The 20259-nt window shown below is 51.0% G+C and overlaps 1 protein-coding gene across 1 annotated transcript in view; it reads right to left on the bottom strand.

Moving 5' to 3' along the window:
- Positions 1–19617, bottom strand: part of STRIP2 (striatin interacting protein 2) — a 59922-nt gene extending 40305 nt beyond the window's left edge. The window contains exons 1-2 of the mRNA XM_063134499.1: positions 19465–19617; positions 4493–4562 (exon numbers count right to left, since the gene is read on the bottom strand). Of these exons, the coding sequence (XP_062990569.1) occupies positions 4493–4562; positions 19465–19617 (223 nt within the window). The remainder of the gene's footprint in view (positions 1–4492; positions 4563–19464) is intronic.
- Positions 19618–20259: the final 642 nt, after the last annotated feature.

Here is a 20259-nt window from a genome sequence, read left to right as displayed (position 1 = left end):
CCCAAAGTGGGCGGTATTGCCCCTTTGGGGGCGGTGGGATTGCATAGGGGGGCGTTAAGAGGCATGGGAGTGGCAGGAGGGTGCTACGAGGTAAGGGGGTGCTAAAAGGCAAAGGGGTGGCAGGGGGGCGTTCGAGGTGGCCTTTTCCGAGAAGCGCCTCTCCAGAAGGTCTTAAAACCCAGGGACATTTTTATGGAAGATGGTAGTTTGGTCCCAAGCCATAGAGTGGAAGAATCCACACATGTATTAATACCATTTAAGAAGAGTCCTTTTAACGGTGAATTGAAAAGTTTCAAAAGCACCAAAATGCTAATGAAGAGACATACTCTGCTTGGTGTGCCCCGCCACGCCGGCTGCAAAACAGAGGCGTTCGCTCTCTATTCCCTCCCTCCCTCGGCAAGCCTGTAGTGGGTGCTTCGGATTTTGAATAAATAGTCAATTAATTGTTACTGTTTTGAATTTTATTGTTATTATCTTCCTTAGTGGGTCGTTGAACACCGCTATTCTGAATAATGATTTTTATAGTGTAGGGTGGGGGGCACTGGGCATGAGTTTGTGGAACTAAGGGGGCGGTGACCTGAAAAAGTTTGGGAACCACTGCTTTAGAGCAGCAACTTATTTATTTAGAACATTTCCAGGGTGTTCAGAACGCTGACAAAAAAGGGTGAGGGGGGGAAGGTAAACCTATAAAACACTACAAAAATAGAAGCAGCAATTAAAACAAACCCATAATGGATAAAGCCATACAAGGAAAATATTTAAAAAAATAAAGGCCTTCACCAGATGACAAAATAGCATCAATGTGGATGCCAGGCAACCCATCTGGGGAGGGGAGAACTCCACAGATAAGGTGCCATGACCAAAAAGCCCCTCTCCTTGGCCATCACCCACCTAATTTAAGGTAAGGGACACGGAGGAGGGTCTCCTATTAGGCACAGTGCCTCTGTCCCAAAGGGAAATTACAACAGAAATTTCTATGTAGGGGAGGCAAGAGCAAATGATTAAGAACACAGGCAAGGGTGAACACTCGTTCCAGTCACATAACTTAAATGCAGCCATAGCTTGAGATACTCTTGTGCAGCTGTGGGCCATATCCGGCCTTCTGTTATTTCTCAGAGGTAGGAGGGACCCTATGGAAAGGAGGACCGGGGCTCCTGTATCTTTAACAGTTGCATTGAAAAGGGAATTTCCGCAAGTGTCCTTTGTATACATGCAGCACCTGGAGAAATTCCCTCTCCATTACAACAGTTAAAGCTACAGGAGCTATACTAGAGTGACCAGATACAAAAGAAGGCAGGGCTCCCGCAGCTTTAACTGTTGTGATGAAGAGGGAATTTCTCCAGGTGCTGCATGCATACAAAGGACACTAGCGGAAATTCCCTTTTCCATACAGCTGTTAAAGATACAGGAGCCCGGTCCTCCTTTCCACAGGGTCACCCTACCAGAGGGCCACTCCCTTGCCAAATGTTTGCGGAGATCCCAGCTTTTGCACATGTTTCTCCCCATTCTATAAGTCTTAAATGCCCTCGTTACTGATAGTAACATATTGTAGGCTTAAGCTACAATATGCTACTATTTCTGTATTTCGGACACGGATACCCTTTCTCCTCTGCCTTTGAGCCCAACTACCACTGGACCGTCCCCCTACGGAGCTTCTCCAAAATGGCCCTTGTGCAATGGGCCCTGTCTCATTTGTGTAGATCCTGAGAACGTGCAGAGATTTTAAAAAGAAAAAGGGTCGAAATATCCTTCTGCTATCAAAAGACACAGGAAGCAAAGGAAGCCACACAAGCTGCCATACGAGGCAACGAAATCCCGATGCAAGTTTTTAATATCCTGAAAACTGACATTTCCTTCCCTCCCCTCCCCCCCCCCAAAATAAAACTAATATAGCAGATGTCGCCATGAGGCAGGGAATAGTTTTGGAAACAAATTTATCCTCCAGAAGAGAATGGGTGAAGTGCATTTGACCTAAATACTCCGAAATATGCAGCTATTTTGCATGGATACTCAATGGTTATTTCCGTTTTACAACATAAAGCATTCTCTTCTCTTTTTTCCACGCGGCGCGGAACCTTTCTCTCTGCATTTTTTATTAATAGGGTTGCTGGAATATTATTCCACGGTTATTTTAAGAGATGCCCTAGTAACTAGGCTGCACCATGCTCCGTTAAAAAATAAAGAAACCAAATGGAAAGTAACTCAATTCAGGCTGGAACTTTAAACACACTTAGCCACAAGGCTGGAGTGGGGTCATGGCAGGCCCAGGGCTAGAAAGGGGACTTACGGATCCATTAAAGAGGGAAAAGATGAAATAGCTGCAACAGGGCTTCTCGCTGCTAGTGCTGGGAGCCTTTCTTTCTTTCTTTCTTTCTTTATTTATTTATTACATTTATATCCTGCCTTTTTGCCTCCAAGGAACCCAAGGCGGCGTACATGATCCTCCTCTTCTCCATGTTATCCTCACAACAACCCTGTGAGTAGGTTGGGCTGAGAGTCTGTGACAATTAACAAATCCTGTCAGACAAATTTGATCTCATTTTTTGATCGGGCAACCTCCTTTGTGGACCGTGGGAATGCTGTGGACGTCATATATCTTGACTTCAGCAAAGCTTTTGACAAAGTACCATATGACATTCTGATTAACAAACTAGCTAAAAGTGGGCCAGATGGAACAACTATTAGGTGGATTCACAGTTGGCTACAGAATAGGACTCAAAGAGTACTTATCAACGGAAACTTCACAAACTGGGGAGAGGCAACGAGTGGGGTACCGCAGGGATCAGTCCTGGGCCCAGTGCTCTTCAACATTTTTATTAACGATTTGGACGAGGAGGTGCAGGGAACGCTGATCAGATTTGCAGATGACACAAAATTGGGTGGGATAGCTAATATCCTGGAAGACAGAAACAAACTTCAAAGTGATCTTGATAGGCTGGAGTGCTGGGCTGAAAACAACAGAATGAAATTTAATAGGGATAAATGCCAAGTTCTACATCTAGGAAATAGAAACCAAATGCACAGTTACAAGATGGGGGATACTTGGCTCAGCAATACTACAAACGAGAAGGATCTTGGAATTGTTGTAGATCACAAGCTGAATAAGAGCCAACAGTGCAATATGGCTGCAAGAAAGGCCAATGCTATTTGGGGCTGCATTAATAGAAGTATAGCTTCCAAATCACGTGAGGTTCTGGTTCCTCTCTATTCGGCCCTGGTTAGGCCTCATCTAGAGTATTGCGTCCAGTTCTGGGCTCCACAATTCAAGAAGGACGCAGACAAGCTGGAGCGTTTTCCGAGGAGGGCAACCAGGATGATCAGGGATCTGGAAACAAAGCCCTAGGAAGAGAGACTGAAAGAACTGGGCATATTTAGCCTGGAGAAGATAAGATGGAGGGTAGACATGATAGCACTCTTCAAATACTTAAAAGGTTGTCACACAGAGGAGGGCCAGGATCTCTTCTCGATCCTCCCAGAGTGCAGCACATGGAATAACGGGCTCAAGTTAAAGGAAGCCAGATTCCAGCTGGACATCAGGAAAAACTTCCTGACTGTTAGAGCAGTACGACAATGGAATCAGTTACCTAGGGAGGTGGTCGGCTCTCCCACACTAGAGGCCTTCAAGAGGCAGCTGGACAACCATCTGTCAGGGATGCTTTAGGGTGGATTCTTGCATTGAGCAGGGAGTTGGACTCGATGGCCTTGTAGCCCCCTTCCAACTCTGCTATTCTATGACTGACCCAAAGTCACCCAATGGGTTTCCATGGCCGAGTGGGGACTAGAACCTGGATCTCCCGACTCTCAGTCCAACACTTTAGCGACTACATCACACTGGCTCTCTATAGCCCCACTGAGAGCCATTATAACCCACTGGGTCCACCTGGAAGCACCTCCAGGCTTCGATTAAAAGGGTTACATTTTTGTGCAGTGAATCCCTTGGTGACCTGGAGATCCCCCATCAAAAGGGCAGTCCTTTTTTGGGGTACACACACACCATCTTTCTCCCCACAAAAAGGGTAGTTTACAATGGCATTTCTTGATTTCTCTGATAGACTTCTAGGGACGTAGAAACGATGATGATGGACACAGCGGAGGCTGGTGACTCCCATGTCAGTGGGGCGGTGAATCCGCTCTGGGTTTCAGTCAGGCCTCTAAAAGAGCTATTCAAGGAACCCAGAGCGGATTCACCACTCCACTGATATCAGAGCCACCATCTCCCCTCTCCGTGCCTGCCTCAGGCAACTGAAGGCCGATATCACAGCTCGTGGGTCACACCCTCCTCCCCCGTTCACCTCCATTAGTCAGGTTTTGTATCCCTTCAAAAACCTCCCATACCTGTTCTATTAGAGGCGGCAGCAGCACACCAGAAGCAGGCGCAGGGCTGCTCAAACCACTTCCAACTCTATCTCCGGGCATATCCGAACGCTCCTTGCTCAGACCCACATCCGGTACCTTAGCAACACAATGCCTGACCCACCCTCCCCTCTTTTACCTGACAGCTCAGCAGCGCAGCAGTCGGAGTCTCCATATTCAAATTCCAGGTTGGGGCAGTCCACAGAGCCCTGCAACAGAGGACCCAGTTAACTGAGGCTGACACAGGGGACAGCAAGAGACACACCAACAACCACGATCCAGTGGGCTATAATGGACGAGACCCGAGAAAACATTGATCCAAGCATGGCCAGGGATTTCCCAGCAGCACACCATGGTGGGATAATAATAATATTAATCGTTTTCTCTCGGGCTCCATTTGCCTCAGTCTGGGCCTTACAAAAATGCTTGTGATTGGAACCAAAAGATTGATTCATCAGTCAGGTATCTAGTACAGCCATCCCCAACCTGGTGCCCTCCAGGTGGGTTGATAACAACTCAAAGCATCCCCGAGGCATCTGGAGGAAATTAAGCTGGAGAAGCCTAGTACTTGCACAGTGACCCTACCTCCTCAAATAATAATAAACGTATTTCTTACCCGCCCATTAAATACAAAATCCCTTTCTCCTTCACCTGTAGACCTTTTGTGAGTCTAAACCTTCTGCCTCCTGCCTCCCCAGGAACACCCCCCCCATAAATGCTACACAAGCATAAGACGGTGTTTTTCTTCCAGCCAAAACCAGCCATGCAGTTGCCCCTCACAGCAACACCACAGATGAGTTTCTGAACCTTCTCTGACATCACAGTAGCTCAGCCAGTGGCTGAGGGGACCGGGGGAGTTCACAGACCTGTGACAAAGAGTTTTTAATCCTAGGGTTTGGCTTCCAGCGGACAACAGATCCGTGTATACCAGCCCACAGCTAGTAGCGTGCAACATTGATGGAACTCTGAATGTGCTAAGAGGTATGAAGAGTATCCAAAATTAGCATCCCCTCCTCAGAGGCAAGAGAAGACTGAAGACACAGGAGCCTCCAAAATGAAGAGGGAGAGAGATGCCCTTCAGTGGGCAGCCTAGGCTGGTGGCTCCGAGGTCAGTGGGGCGGTAAATCCTCTCCGGGTTTCAGTCAGAAACCCAGAGAGGATTCACCGCCCCACTGACCTCGGAGCCACCAGCCTCCTCTGAACTGTCTAATCTTTAGAGGAACACAACCTGATCTTAAGCACGGTTACGTGCTTCTGTGGCGTTCAGTCCGGCTTTACTCCCAAGAAAGCTTGTAAAGGACTGCACCTCTCTCAGGTGCCTGCCCTCTGCTCGCATTTCCTCTGCCATCTCAGCTAAAGACATTCCAAGCGGATTGCGGTGGCGGCCATATGGGAAGCAACGGAAGCTACAATGGGCAAGGTTCTCACCCCCTTCCACAACATCCATTAAGCTTTCCCCAGCTTTTAAATAACGCCCCGGGGGTATGCTTTGACCTAGATGGGACACAGCCCATTTGGGGTTGCTGTCAGGGTCTCCTTCCCCCATGGAACGTAACTGGGGCGTGAGCAATTTAAGTGGGGTGGGTGAAGAAGAGGAAGACCACCACCAAAAAGAGAGTTTTCAATAGCGTTAGTGATGTTTATCCTTCCAAACAAATGTAGTTCATCTATACAGCTCTTTCACCGCCTACAAAGTGCTACTCAAACTCTGTTGGCCCTACTCCCCCTGCGAGGTAGGCTGTTATCTTAGTTTTGTATAAGGACTGAAGCAGTGAGAACCATTCGCCCAAAGCCATGGTGTAGAGAATGCATGATATGGAGAACGTGAGTAGGGAGACATTTTTCTCCCTCTCCCATACTGCTAGAACTCAAGGGGGACATCTTATTTATTTATTTATTACATTTTTATACCACCCAGTAGCCGAAGCTCTCTGGGCGGTTCACAAAAATTAAAACCATCATAAAACCACCAACAGGTTAAAAACACAAATACAAAATACAGTATCAAAAGCACAACCAGGATAAAAACCACGCAGCAAAATTGATATAAGATTAAAATACAGAGTTAGAACAGTAAAATTTAAATTTAAGTTAAAATTAAGTGTTAAAATACTGAGAGAATAAAAAGGTCTTCGGCTGGCGACAAAAGCAGTACAGTGTAGGCGCCAGGCGGACCTCTCTGGGGAGCTCATTCCACAGCCAGGGTGCCACAGCGGAGAAGGCCCTCCTCCTAGTAGCCACTTGCCTCACTTCCTTTGGCAGGGGCTCACGGAGAAGGGCCCCTGAAGATAATCTTAAGGTCCGGGCAGGTACATATGGGAGGAGGCATTCCTTCAAATAACCTGGCCCCAAACCATTTAGGGCTTTGACTGTCAATACCAGCACTATGAATGAAGCTGATGGGTTGGAGATACAGGACAAATAAAAGGAAGGACTTCTTCTCACAGCGCATCGTTAAACTATGGAACTCACTACCACAAGACGTAGTGATGGTCATGAATTTGGATGGCTTTAAAAGGGGGTTGGATAAATCCCTGGAGGCAAAGGCTATCCATGGCTACTAGCCCTGAGAGTTGTGTGCTGTCTCCAGTATTCGAGGCAGTAAGCCTGTGTGCACCAGTTGCTGGGGAACATGGGCGGGAGGGTGCTGTTGTACCATGTCCTGCTTGTTCATCCCTGGCCGATGGCTGGTGTGCTGGACTAGATGGACCCTTGGTCTGATCAAGCCTTCTTAGGTTCTTATGAGAACCATTCACGCAAGCCAGCAGCAGGACTTGAACTCTGTCCGCTATGAGCTTTGCGGAATAATTATAACAACAGGCAAAGCCACAGGATTGGAGGATTAAAGCACTCTACTTATTAAAAGGTCTTTAAATCTCACATTCCAAAATTGTAGATGCCCTTCCGCCTGGCCAAGGATCAAAAGTAATATCTAAAGAAACACAAATGCTTCAATCAACAGGACTGCGCAGCAGGCTGAAATCAGACATGGCCGCATGAAGATTTCATCACCGCTGAACTCAGAAGAAGAACCAAGTGACGTAAAAGCAAAACTCTTCAGATTGCAGAGTTGAGGGTTTGAGGGAGAAATCTTCTGTTTTCTCCCGGCATCTCCTTCTCCTCCTTCTCACTGTTTGGGCCAGAGTGGGAGTCAGGAGCACAAAGAGGCAGCAACGAGGAGGAGGAGGAGCCAGGCCAGGGTGGAGTCTTGCCCGTGGGTGCCTCACCATGCCCACCTGTGATGCCATCCTTGAACCAAATCCTCACCTATCACGGAGAAGACTTCGAAAGGGCTTTCCTTCTGAAGCCTGAGTACTCTATGTGCAGAGCACTTTTTTAGAAAACAAACATTTTAGTAGGGTAACGCTGGGGGGTGGGGGGAACTAAGCAAACCATGCACTACAACCTGAAATGATGCAGTCAAATAGCTGTACCACCTGAATCATAGAAAAGTATTATTATTATTTATTTATATAGCACCATCAATGTACATTGATGGTGCTATATAAATAGAGTTGGAAGGGGCCTATAAGGCCATCGAGTCCAACCCCCTGCTCAATGCAGGAATCCACCCTAAAGCATCCCTGACAGATGGTTGTCCAGCTGCCTCTTGAAGGCCTCTAGTGTGGGAGAGCCCACAACCTCCCTAGGGAACTGATTCCATTGTCGTACTGCTCTAACAGTCAGGAAGTTTTTCCTGATGTCCAGCTGGAATCTGGCTGCCTGTAACTTCAGCCCATTATTCCATGTCCTGCACTCTGGGAGGATCGAGAAGAGATCCTGGCACTCCTCTGTTTGACTATCTTTCAAGTCCTTGAAGAGTGCTATCATGTCTCCCCTCCATCTTCTCTTCTCCAGGATAAACATGCCCAGTTCTTTCAGTCTCTCTTCATAGGGCTTTGTATCCAGTCCCCTGACCATCCTGGTTGCCCTCCTCTGAACACGCTCCAGCTTAACTGCATCCTTCTTGAAGTGTGGTGCCCAGAACTGGATGCCCTATGACTAGAATCATGGAATAGTAGAGCTGGAAGGGGCCTACAAGGCCTTTGAGTCCAACCCCCTGCTCAATGCAGGAATCTACCCTAAAGCATACCTGACAGATGGTTGTCCAGCTGCCTCTTGAAGGCTTCTAGTGTGGGAGAGCCCACCACCTCCTTAGGTCATTGGTTCTACTGTTGTACTGCTCTAACAGTCAGGACGTTTTTCCTGATGTCCAGCCGGAATCTGGCTTCCTCTAACTTGAGCCCATAACCTATTGCTCCTCCAGTATTTACATTCCAGTATCCGTAGAAGTCTACAGGTTCCATCTTTCCCATATGTCCCATAGGAACAAAGGAAGCTGCCTGATTCTGAGTCAGGCTATTGTCCCTCCAGACCAGTATTGTCGGCACTGACTGGCAGCAGCGGCTCTCCAGGGTTTCAGGCAGGAGTTTTCTCCCATCCCTACCTCATAGGGCTTTGTTTCCAGACCCCTGACCATCCTGGTTGCCCTCCTCTGAACCCCCACCGGCTTGTCTGCATCCTTCTTGAAGTGTGGTGCCCAGAACTAGATGCAATACTCAAGATGAGGCCTAACCAGGGCTGAATAGAGACCTCCTGACATGCTCATGACTGCCCCTTCTATGCACAGGGCATCAGCCCCTTCCACAAGGAAGCACTGAAAGAATGCTATTCCCCGACCTGCACGTGGTACAGCCCGGGGGAAGTGGTACAGAGCACAAGGAAAATATTGCCGTTTGATTCCGCTGAATACATAAAGAACACCTCTTAGATAGCAACAGTGCATTTATAAAAAAACACACACAACCTTCTGAGATCCACTCAAAAAATATACATACCTTCTGGGTCTATTTTAAGAAAACTTTTTTAAAAAATGGAACAAAGGGTAATCTTTCCTAGCTCAGTGGCAGAATTTCTGCTTATCATGCAGAAATCCCCAGATTCACCTACGCTTACAGGTAACGCACCCAGAGCAGCCGAGGTCCATGAGTCACCTCCAAGCACAAAGCGGACTCCAGAGTGTGCTCAACAATTGTGCAGAAGGGAAAAAGTCACTGAGTTATTTGTTCCAACCGGGAGCATTATGCGCCAGGGGACAGGCAGCGCATCCGTCCTGCACACACCGTGGTGAACATTTCCACAAGTATCTCGACAATCAGGAAGTTTGCAGCGGGAGGGGCAGAGACCCAGCGAAGCCAGCATGCCCCCAGTTCACAGCCTTCGGCCGTACCCAATTCCAACTGTGATTTGTAGCCAACTAAATTATGAGGAAGCTGTGATTGCATAACGCACAGCCAAGGATCAAGACTTATGAGGTGGGATAGAAGGGGAGAAAGCGCAGACTGCTGACAAAGCCAGCTTTGGGGCATTAAAGACTAGCAAGAATTCAGTTAATTAGCAGGCTCCGTCAGCACTAATCCGCCCAACAAATGCAATTGCAGGAACAGCAGGAACGGTGCTGCAGTTTTGGGTAGTGAATTGGATTTGTCAGCCACGGGGCTTTTTAGCATATAAATTCTGTCCACTGAGAATAAAGCCCAATCATCTAAAAAAAGAAAGCTACATTGACAGGAACTTTAACAGATTAAAGTTAAGTCACCTCAATGCAGGCTGTTTTCCCAGCGCGTTGCAACAGGCAAAACCACAACGCTGCTCCAGAGCAAGCGTCGTACAAGCTGAGTGGCAAAAAAGAGTGGCAAAGGGTTACGGCGTTGATTCTCAATGGGCCAGAGCTCTGTTGCAAAATGCAATGCTTTAACCTAAAAAAGAGGGCTGTGCTCCGCTTCTCCTCGGACCGGAGAAGCAGAAGCGGATCAGGGTGCTTCGCCTCCCCTTAAGGCGAAGGCGAAGAGGATCGGGGGAGCAGCGGAGCGTCGCGGAGCATATCGAGGTGAAGGCGGATCCTTCACCTCGATCTGGAGCTCCGCAAAAAAGGTAAGAGGGAGTTACTTGGCCCTGCCGCCGCCGCCTGTGTGGCGACAGCAGCAGAGCCAGGTAAGGGGGCAAGGGGGAGGGGGGTCTTACCTGCGTCCGTCGCGGCCCATCGCCGGCTTCACTAGAGCCCGTGGCTCAACCTGGAAGTGTAGGCCGCAAGTGGGGCCTACAGTTCCTGGTTGAGCCGCGGGCTCTAGTGAAGCTGGCGGCGGGCCGGGCCGGAAGCAGGTAAGGGGGAGGAGGGAGGGGGCCTTACTTGGCACCGCCCCCTGCTGCTGCGGAGTTCCGATTCGGAGACGGAGCTCCGCAGCGGAGCAGAGCAGAACCTAGGCAGATCAAGGCGGGGCGGAGCGGGGGGTCCATGCACAGCCCAACTAAAAATACCGCTTTTGAACTTTGCACAGCAGAAACCCAAATCTACCATTCCGCCCTGAAACAAGGCAACCCCGGCCACCATCCGGCCAAATCCTCCCGAAAGTTCTGCACAATCAGCTCTGATTTGTTTCAACGAGGTTTGCAAAAGGATGACATTCCTACAAGATGGAGGAAATTCCTAGAAAGTGGAGGGCTTTGCTTCAGCAAACACACCTAAGGATATATATTCTAAGGCTTACCCTGATTTTACCGTCACAGCAGATCTGCTTAGGTAACTTTAAAAAAAGAATTCAGCCAGGCATCCCCAACCTGGTACTCGGGTACATTATTATTATTATTATTATTTATTTATATAGCACCATCAATGTACATGGTGCTGTACATTCAGCCAGCATGTCATCCGAAGGGTGGGGATGATGGGAGCCGGAGTCCAACACATCTCAAGGATGCCAGTTTGGGGAAGGCTAGATGAGGCAGACACGTGAAGGAGGGATCCATCAACGATCACGAAGTAGAGCCTGCTGGGAGTGCTTTGGACTAAAGGCGCCTTTGGCATGGGCCAGGAGGGCTCTTGCTTGCTTGCAGGGTCGGCCCTACCATTAGGCAGAGTGAGGCAGTGGCCTCAGGCAGCATAAGAACATCAGAAGAGCCCTGCTGGATCTATCAAGTCCAGCGTTCTGTTCACGCAGCGGCCAACCAGCCGACAGCCAGGGCCCAACGAAGCAGGACACCGTGCAGCAGCACCTCCTGCCCATGTTCCCCAGCAACTGGTGCATATAGGCTTACCACCCAGCAGACGCTGGGAGGTGGCAGCAAGGTGGTGAACAACCACCCTGGGCACCAACTAGCCTCTCTGATGCCATCTAAGCGGGCTTTGCTGCTTTCAGGAGTGGCGGCGGGCGCTGTCCCAATGGCAGCGTTGAAGGAGGATTGCGTTGCCCACCCAGCCCGTATTTACATGGTCCTGGAGGGGGCGCCATCTTAGAATCATAGAATAGCAGAGTTGGAAGGGACCTACAAGGCCATCGAGTCCAACCCCCTGATCAATGCAGGAATCCATCCTAAAGCATCCCTGACAGATGGTTGTCCAGCTGCCTCTTGAAGGCTTCTAGTGTGGGAGAGCCCACGACCTCTCTAGGTCACTGATTCCGTTGTCATACTGCTCTAACAGTCAGGAAGTTTTTCCTGATGTCCAGCTGGAATCTGGCTTCCTCTTGTCCTCTGCTGCCTCAGGCGGCAGGGTGCCTTGGCCTGGCTGGGCTTCCTAAAGAGAGGGGCTGCAGGACCATGTCATGTCTAACCCTACTGCTCCTGTTTTGGGAGAAGGTGTTTCAGGTAATCAATCAGACTCAGATTCAGAAATAGAGGAGGCGATGCCAGACACCAGCCAGCCTGTACCAGTGGGGGAGGAAGCTCTCATGGGTGATTCCCCAGCTGGGAGTCAGCCCTCTCCAGAGCTTATCTCCTCAAGGCCAAATCCTACACCCCCAGTGGGAAGTGAGGTTTCTTCCGGAGGAGAACGCCTCAACAAGCTAGTTGATGCTAGGGTCCACCAGAAGCTCAAACGCACGACGTGGAAGGAAGGTGTGAGAAAGTCAGTTAGATTATGCCAGAACCTGCATCCGTACCAGGCTCTCTGAAGTTACGGGTGTTTGGGAAGTGGCTTCCTATTCTTCTTGAACAGACAATTGTCTTTCTTAGTTTGCATAGTTTTGCCTAGGGGGACGTTTCCAAGACGTTAGACTCTCTTCAGGTAGAAGAGAGGTTTGTTGTTTAAATAAAGCTTTGTGGTTTACTTAGCAAGCCTCGTCATTTGCCTCCCATCGAAAGCAGGAGCGGAGAGGTTTATACTGTCTAACTGGAAACTAGAGGCCAAAGTCCTTAAATAGCAAGTTTATTTTTCCTGCTACTTGAACCCTACAAGTGCCTTTCTACAACAGATTGCCAACAACAAAAGAACAGCTGTCTAGATAAGAGAGGAGGAGCAGGCCCAGGTGCGAAGGCGACTAATTCCTCATGAGCAGACACACACAAAAAGGCCACGAAACTCCCTCATTGAGCTTCTAATCCGACAAACACTTACCTGGGAGTAAGCCGCATTGAACTCAATGGGACTTACTTCTGAGTAGACATGCCTAGGATTACATGGTTAGGAAAAAAGGGCATCACGGATACACCCTGAACTTACAACCCTTTAAATTTGTTCTTAAGGAAAGAAAAAAATTCAAGAATAATAATGAGCAACTGGTAAGGAATGAGACAATAAAAGGGGGGGGGGAGTTTCCCCACCAGATGTCCAGGTCTTCCAGAGCTTGGGAGCAGAGCAGCAGGACCGCGTGGTTGGATCCAACCGTGTGGTTAATTCCGGATATTTTTTATCAGGTGAGCAGGCTGCTTATTGCAAGGGGCAGAAAATTTGAAGGAGTATCCCTAATTCACAGAATCATAGAATAGCAGCGTTGGAAGGGGCCTCCAAGGCCATCGAGTCCAACCGCCTGCTCAATGCAGGAATCCACCCTAAAGCATCCCTGACAGAGGGTTGTCCAGCTGCCTCTTGAAGGCCTCTAGTGTGGGAGAGCCCACAACCTCACCAGGCAACTGGTTCCATTGTCGTACCGCTCTAACAGTCAGGAAGTTTTTCCTGATGTCCAGCTGGAATCTGGCTTCCTTTAACTTGAGCCCGTTATTCCGTTATTCCGGTCAAGGAAGCTCGTAGCCTTGGCTTTATATTCGACTCCTCGCTCTCCTTTATTCCTCATATTGAGGCAGTAGCTAAATCTTGTCGATTTTTCCTGTATAATATTGCCAGGATTCAATCATTTTTGTCTGTCTCTTCTGCCAAAACGCTTGTTCATGCGCTGGTTATTTCATGGTTGGACTACTGCAACCTTCTTCTCTCTGGCCTTCCTTCTTCTCACATCAGTCCGCTGGTTTCTGTTCACCACTCTGCCGCAAAGATCATCTTCTTGGCTCGCCGCTCCGACCATGTTACTCCGCTTCTGAAATCTCTTCATTGGCTTCCAATTCACTACAGAATCCAATATAAACTTCTCCTGTTAACCTTCAAAGCTTTTCACGGTCTAGCTCCTTCCTATCTCTCCTCTCTCATCTCACACTATTGCCCCACTCGTGCTCTTCGCTCCTCTGATGCCATGTTTCTCGCCTGCCCAAGGGCCTCTACTTCCCTTGCTCGGCTTCGTCCATTCTCTTCTGCTGCCCTTTACGCCTGGAACGCTCTTCCAGAACATTTGAGAACTACAAGTTCAACCGCAGCTTTTAAAGCTCAACTAAAAACTTTTCTTTTTCCTAAAGCTTTTAAAACTTGATGTTGTGCAGACTTCTACTGTTACTTTCTACTGTTAGTTTTACCCTACCCTGTGCCTGCTTACCCTACCCTGTACCTGTTTGCATTCTCTTCCCCTCCTTATTGTTTTACTATGATTTTATTAGATTGTAAGCCTATGCTGCAGGGTCTTGCTATTTACTGTTTTACTCTGTACAGCACCATGTACACTGATGGTGCTATATAAATAAATAATAATAATATTCCGTGTCCTGCACTCTGGGAGGATCGAGAAGAGATCCTGGCCCTCCTCTTTGTGACAACCTTTCAAGTATTTGAAGAGTGCTCTCATGCAACGTCTTCTGCCCAAGATGCCTTGAAAAGGATGAGTCTTGCACACGTGCAATCCATTTTCATGCCCCTTGCACAAGGAGTGCTGCTGCTGGACCGCGTCCCTTGTGTCTGGATGCTGCACGAAAGGGAATCCCTCCCAAGACGCAGCGGTGTTGCCTTGAGCAAGGGAATCGTTCTGTGGCTGGCTGTGGGGGATTTCTACGGCTCAAAATGGCCGTCAGTTGAGGGAGCTTCCTACCCCTTGTATTTGAAGAGTAAATGTCCTCCTCTCCCCACTGTTGTGTCGTCCTCATGCCTGCGGCATTTTCACTTGCCTGCTTCAAGGGAAAGTGACCATTCAGCGTTGGAATCATTGGCAAAAAATGTTGTCGGGCAGTAATTCAGAAAGCAATTAAGAATGTGAGGGCAGCATTGCTCAAGACACAGTTGCCCCTGAGGAAGACCAGCCCTGAGATTGCCTTTCTCTTTGGACCCCCCCCCCACTGCTTTGCAGTGTCCTCGGGGGACAGGCTGGCAGAACCCCCTCAGGCTGCATCCAGGGCTACGCTCTTCTCCAGAGGAGGGCAACCAGGATGCTCAGGGGTCTGGAAACAAAGCCCTATGAAGAGAGACGGAAAGAACTGGGCATGTTTAGCCTGGAGAAGAGGAGATGGAGGGGAGACATGAGAGCACTCTTCAAAGACTTAGGAGGTTGTCACAAAGAGGAGGGCCAGGATCCCTTCTCGATCCTCCCAGAGTGCAGGACGCGGAATAACAGGCTCAAGTGACAGGAAGCCAGATTCCGGCTGGACATCAGGAAAGACGTCCTGACTGTTAGAGCAGTACAACAATGGAACCAGTTACCTGGGGAGGTTGTGGCCTCTCCCACACTAGAGGCCTTTGAGAGGCAGCTGGATGGCCGTCTGTCGGGGATGCTTTAGGGTGGATTCCTGCATTGAGCAGGGGGTTGGACTCAATGGCCTTGTAGGTCCCTTCCAATTCTGCTATTCTATGGTTCTATGAATTCCTCCTGTTGTAGCATTCCCTGGGAGTTCTAGTCCGAAAGCTCTTTTAGGGATAAAACTTGAGCTTGGGTTTAGAGCAGTTTCCTCCAACCATCTGTCAGGGATGCTTTAGGGTGGATTCCTGCATTGAGCAGGGGATTGGACTCGATGGCCTTGTAGGCCCCTTCCAAGTCTGCTATTCTATGAGTCTATGTCTCCCCTCCCTGCAAGATTCAGGTTCACACACTTTAGGCGTGTTCCCGGACTTGGTGCTAATGCTGGATACCTGAGCTTTGGCGTAGGCCAGGAACACCAGTACACCTATTCCTTGAAATATTCGCTGCTTTTGACAAGTATTCGGAAGCTTCAGATGGTTTACGACGCTGTGCCAGGACTCTGGAACGCCCTGCTGAGGGATGCCCAGTGATCTCTGACAACCTTCTGCCAGCAGGAAAAGAAATCTTTATTTAGTCAAGCCTTTGGATGCTGAGCCAGTGGGAGCTGGTGGCTCCGATGTCAGTGGGGTGTTCAATCTGCTCCAGGTTGCAGTCAGCGCTCTAAAGGAGCTCTCCACCTCCTTTTATTTATTTATTATTGCATTTATATCCTGCCTTTTTTTCCTGCAAGGAACCTCACAGGGTTGTTGTTATGAGGATAACATGGAGAGGAGGAGGATTATGTACGCCGCCTTGGGTTCCTTGGAGGAAAAAGGCGGGATATAAATGTAATAAATAAAAATAATAATAACCCAAGGCAGCATACATAATCCTCCTCCTCTCCACTTTATCCTCACAACAACCTTGTGAGGTGGGTTGGGCTGAGAGTCTATGACCGGCACAAAGTCACCCAGTGGCTTTCCGTGGACGAGTGAGGACTAAAACTCAGATCTACTGACTCCCAGTCTGACACTCTAGCCCAGCCTTCCTCAACCTGGGGCGCTCCAGATGTGTTGGACTGCATCTCCCAGAATGCCCCTGCCGTAGGGAATCACAGGCCAACAGGGGCTCCTGCCCGCCTTTCTCCATCTGCCTACCTCTGCTTCTCTTTCACATTTATTCTCTAAACCCACAAGAACAACTAGCTGCTCTAGCCACTACACCACACTAAAGCTCTGACTAAAACCCGGAGCGGATTCACTGCCCCACTGACTTCGGAGCCACCAGCCTCCAATGCTCTGATCTCAAAAGCTGCAATTGGTTTTAGCTGAGAGTTTTTTAAATTGATGATTCACCTGTCTTGGGATTTTTTAAATGTTGTTTTGACTTTAACTGTTATTACCATTTAGTGTATTTTATTGTATTATTGTCGTTAGCTGATCCGGGCACCACTTGGTGGGAAGGTGGGATTTAACAAACAAAAAATACCTTGATTTCATCTCTACACCATTACTGCAGGATTCAAAAGACAACCGACTGAATAAATATTGGGGTTCATCTCTAAAGCAAGCTTAAGGTGCCACAGGGTGGGTTTTTTTTTTTCATTTCAGAAGACCATCCAAGTATCTTCTTGTAATATCTTAGCCCAGAACCTCAGAAGGAAAAGAAATCCGGAGTCAGGCACCTCCTGAAGATGTTAGAATGCAGCTGTACATATATTGGAGGTGAGGAAAGGAATTCTTCACATGTCTTGGGCCAGGGCAGCCCCAAACAAGCCCATTTTCCCATCAGTTTCATTCACTCGCGGCTTAAATACTCCCAAGATGGTCTTAGAATGAAATAAAGATGTCCCGCAATTCATCCCAAGCCCTCGCAAGACGGCAGGAAGAGGAAGAACCATCCTAGACCTGAGACGGCGTAACTACAATACACTAATGAACGCCCTTCGCCAACCAACAGAATGGCGCCACACTGAAAGCAGGGCCTTCTCAGTTCTGGCCCCTACCCTCTGGAATGTCCCCCCTCCATATGGTTCAGGAGGTAGAAGAAGTGGTGTATTTTACAAGTATTACAATTAAAGAATAAATCAACCGGTGGATGGCACGCACACCTGGTTCTCTGTGGTCCTTGCAGAACCAGAAAGAAATGGTGGTGGCACCAGCGGGGAGCTTGCCTGCAGCCTGGGGGATCACTGGATTAAGAAGCCTAAGCTACAGATCAGCGCAAAGGCTTGTAGCGAGCAGGGCCGGTGCTACCATAGAGGCCACTCAGGCGGACGCCTAGAGCGCCAAGGTAAGGGGCGCGCCGAACGCTGCACCTGGAAGCCGCTCTCCCACAGCGGCTCTGAGAGGGCGGCTTCCGGGTGCGCCGTTCCGAAGCCGGCAGCCCGCCCCAGCATCCTGGCTTTGCTTCGGCTGGGCCCCCACCCAGCCGAAGTGAAGCCACACCCGCCACACCCACACCCCAGAGTCCTGGCTTCGCTTCAGCCGAAGCAAAGCCAGGACGCTGGGGCGGGCAGCTTCGGAACGGCGCACCCGGAAGTCACTCTCCCAGAGCGGCCTCTGGCCGGGCGCACCATTCCGAAGCCACCTCCCCACCCCAGCATCCTGGCTTCACTTCGGCTGGGCGGGCACGATGGCGCCCAGGTACGCTGGGGTGGGGGTGGGTGAAAGCAGCTCACCTGCCTAGGGCACAAAATAGTCTGGCACCAGCCCTGGTAGCAAGGCCTAAGCACTCCTCACCACCGTCGCTGGGCTCCAGCCCCGTTTTTAGTCAGCTTCTACGGTGCCTGGGCTCTGACCAAAAGTCACACAGAGCTGGGAAAGGGTTCGGTCGCCTTTCCCCGTCTCCTGTTCCAGCTCGGCCAGATGTGTCGTCCTGCCTTCTCTTCCTCGCAGGCACTCACACGCCTCACCTTGCTGAGCTCCAATCCCAGAGCGGAGGAATCGGTCTGAGTGTGTGTGTGTGTGTGTGTGTGCGCGCGCGCGTTTTGCAGCTACAGCCCCCACCACGGTCTCCTGCTCCAGACCGCAGGAGGAATCGCCCTGGCGCAAGCAGAGGGAGCCCCCCCCCCTCCTCCCCAGCCTCCTGACAGGCAAGACGCGCACAGGCAACGTTCTCCACACTCCAGCTGCTCCTGTACATTAGCCACACGGGACCTGCCTGCCTCTGGCAGCACAGAGAGGCGAGGGGGGGGGGGAGAAAGGTAAGCCAGCCCAGGCAGCAGGAGAGGTAACAGGCGGGTCGGCCGTCTCCACCCAGGCTACACAAGTGCCCCTGCCCCCCCCCCCACCAAAGATGACAGCTTGGTCAGCAGAAGGGGGCAGTGAATGGTGCCCCCCCCCCCAATCTACCCGCACAGCTCCAGAGGGCACAAGATCAAGGAAGGCAGGTTCATGTGCTGGAGCACCCGCGCACCCCATGCAGGAAAGGTCTGGATAAGGGGGGGTGGGGGATGGCAGGGTCCAATGCAGCCATGTTCTCCCACCCCTGCCGCTAAAGACCTGGAAGAAGGACCCCTGCCCCAAATAGCCAGAGCGCTTCCCTGCAGCAACACACACACACACACACACACCAACTTTCTCAGGCTCACGCTGAACTCCCCTCTTTTCAAGGAGCCCCACAGCCACGGAGGGGGCCAGGAATGACTGCGAAGGGGGGGCATCACTTGCCCCCCATGCCTCTTTGGGGTGGGGGCGATCCCCCTTGGCTCTCCCAGGCACCCCTGGCCCCACAGCGTGCTTCCTCGCCCCATTGGGCTCCCCTCCCCAAACGTTCAGCTAGTCACCCCCTCCTCCCCAGCCCTGGGGGGGGCTCTGCAATCACCGGTGGGGGGCATTTTGCTGAGCTCTCGCCCTCTCTCTTTCGCCATGCCCGGCTCTGCCCCACTCCTCTTCGCTGGATCCCACCCCACCCCCAAGAAGCCTGGCTCACCGCTTCCTTCACCTGGCCGCTTTTGCCCCAAGCCTTATCCCCTCTGTAGCCTCCCCCCCACTCCCCACTCCTCCACATGGCACTAGAACCCCTTCCCTTTGAATGCAACCGACCCCCCCCCCCAACCACACACAGCATAACGTCTCCCTGGACCCCCGGGGGGGCTGCTTTCCTCCCCTCCTCTTTCCTCAAGGCCAGCAGACACACCCGGACCCCCTCCCCATCCCCTTCCTCTCAACCCAGCCTCTGCCCCACAGCTCCCCCACCCCACCCCCAGGTGACTGCCAAGCCCCCACCCCTCACCTCTCCCTTCTCAATCTGGCCCTGCAGTGCAACCTCCTCCCCTCACCCCATATCTGCCTCCACCCCCCACCTCTGACTCCTTGCGCTGGTTCCTGAACAGCTCCCTGCCCTTCGCCTGCGGGGGCGCCGCCTGCTGCTGCTGCTGCTGCTGCTGCTGCTGCTGCTGTTGCGGAGGAGCTCGGCCGCCTTTGCCCGGCAGGGCGGCGATGCCCGCCTCGTCCATCCACGCGGGCGCCCCTCCGTCTGCCTCCCCAGCCAAGCGGACCAGACACGTGGGGGGCTGGCCAGGCGTCGCCCTGCCCGGGCACGGGAGCCACGCCCACCCGCGCCTCCTATTGGCTGCCCGCCGCCTGTGGGCGGCGCCAGCGCGCACACCCCCTCGCGGCGATTGGCTGCGGCGGGAAGGAGGGCGACACCTGTGGGAGATCTGTAACCAGGGCAGCTGGAGGAAAAGGGGGCGGGGCCGGCAAACGAGTCTTGCTGGAAAGCAGCGAAGCCCGCGCCCTCCGCCCTCTGAGCATGTCCAGAGCGCCCTGCCGCAGCCGCAACCCGAAGCTAACTGGGCATGTTTAAACATACGCTGCAATCAGCCTGCCCCAAGCGGATGCCTTCCAGATGTGTTGGTCGGCAGCTCACAACGTTTTCCCCACTCCACCCGCCTGATGGGGGTTGTAGTCCTAGAGGGCCCCGTGGTTAGCACCAGTCGTGTTCAGGTAGGCTGACCCTATGGAAAGGAGGACAGGGCTCCTGTATCTTTAACAGTTGCATAGAAAAGGGAATTTCAGCAGGTGTCATTTGTATGCATGCAGCACCTGGTGAAATCCCCCTTCATCCCAACAGTTAAAGCTGCAGGAGCCCTGGCCTC

This window comes from Elgaria multicarinata, chromosome 9 (genome assembly GCF_023053635.1).
Source record: "Elgaria multicarinata webbii isolate HBS135686 ecotype San Diego chromosome 9, rElgMul1.1.pri, whole genome shotgun sequence".
Lineage (NCBI taxonomy): Eukaryota > Metazoa > Chordata > Lepidosauria > Squamata > Anguidae > Elgaria > Elgaria multicarinata.
The sequence above is the reverse complement of the archived record's forward strand: the minus strand, read 5'-3'. Positions and strand labels throughout refer to the sequence as shown.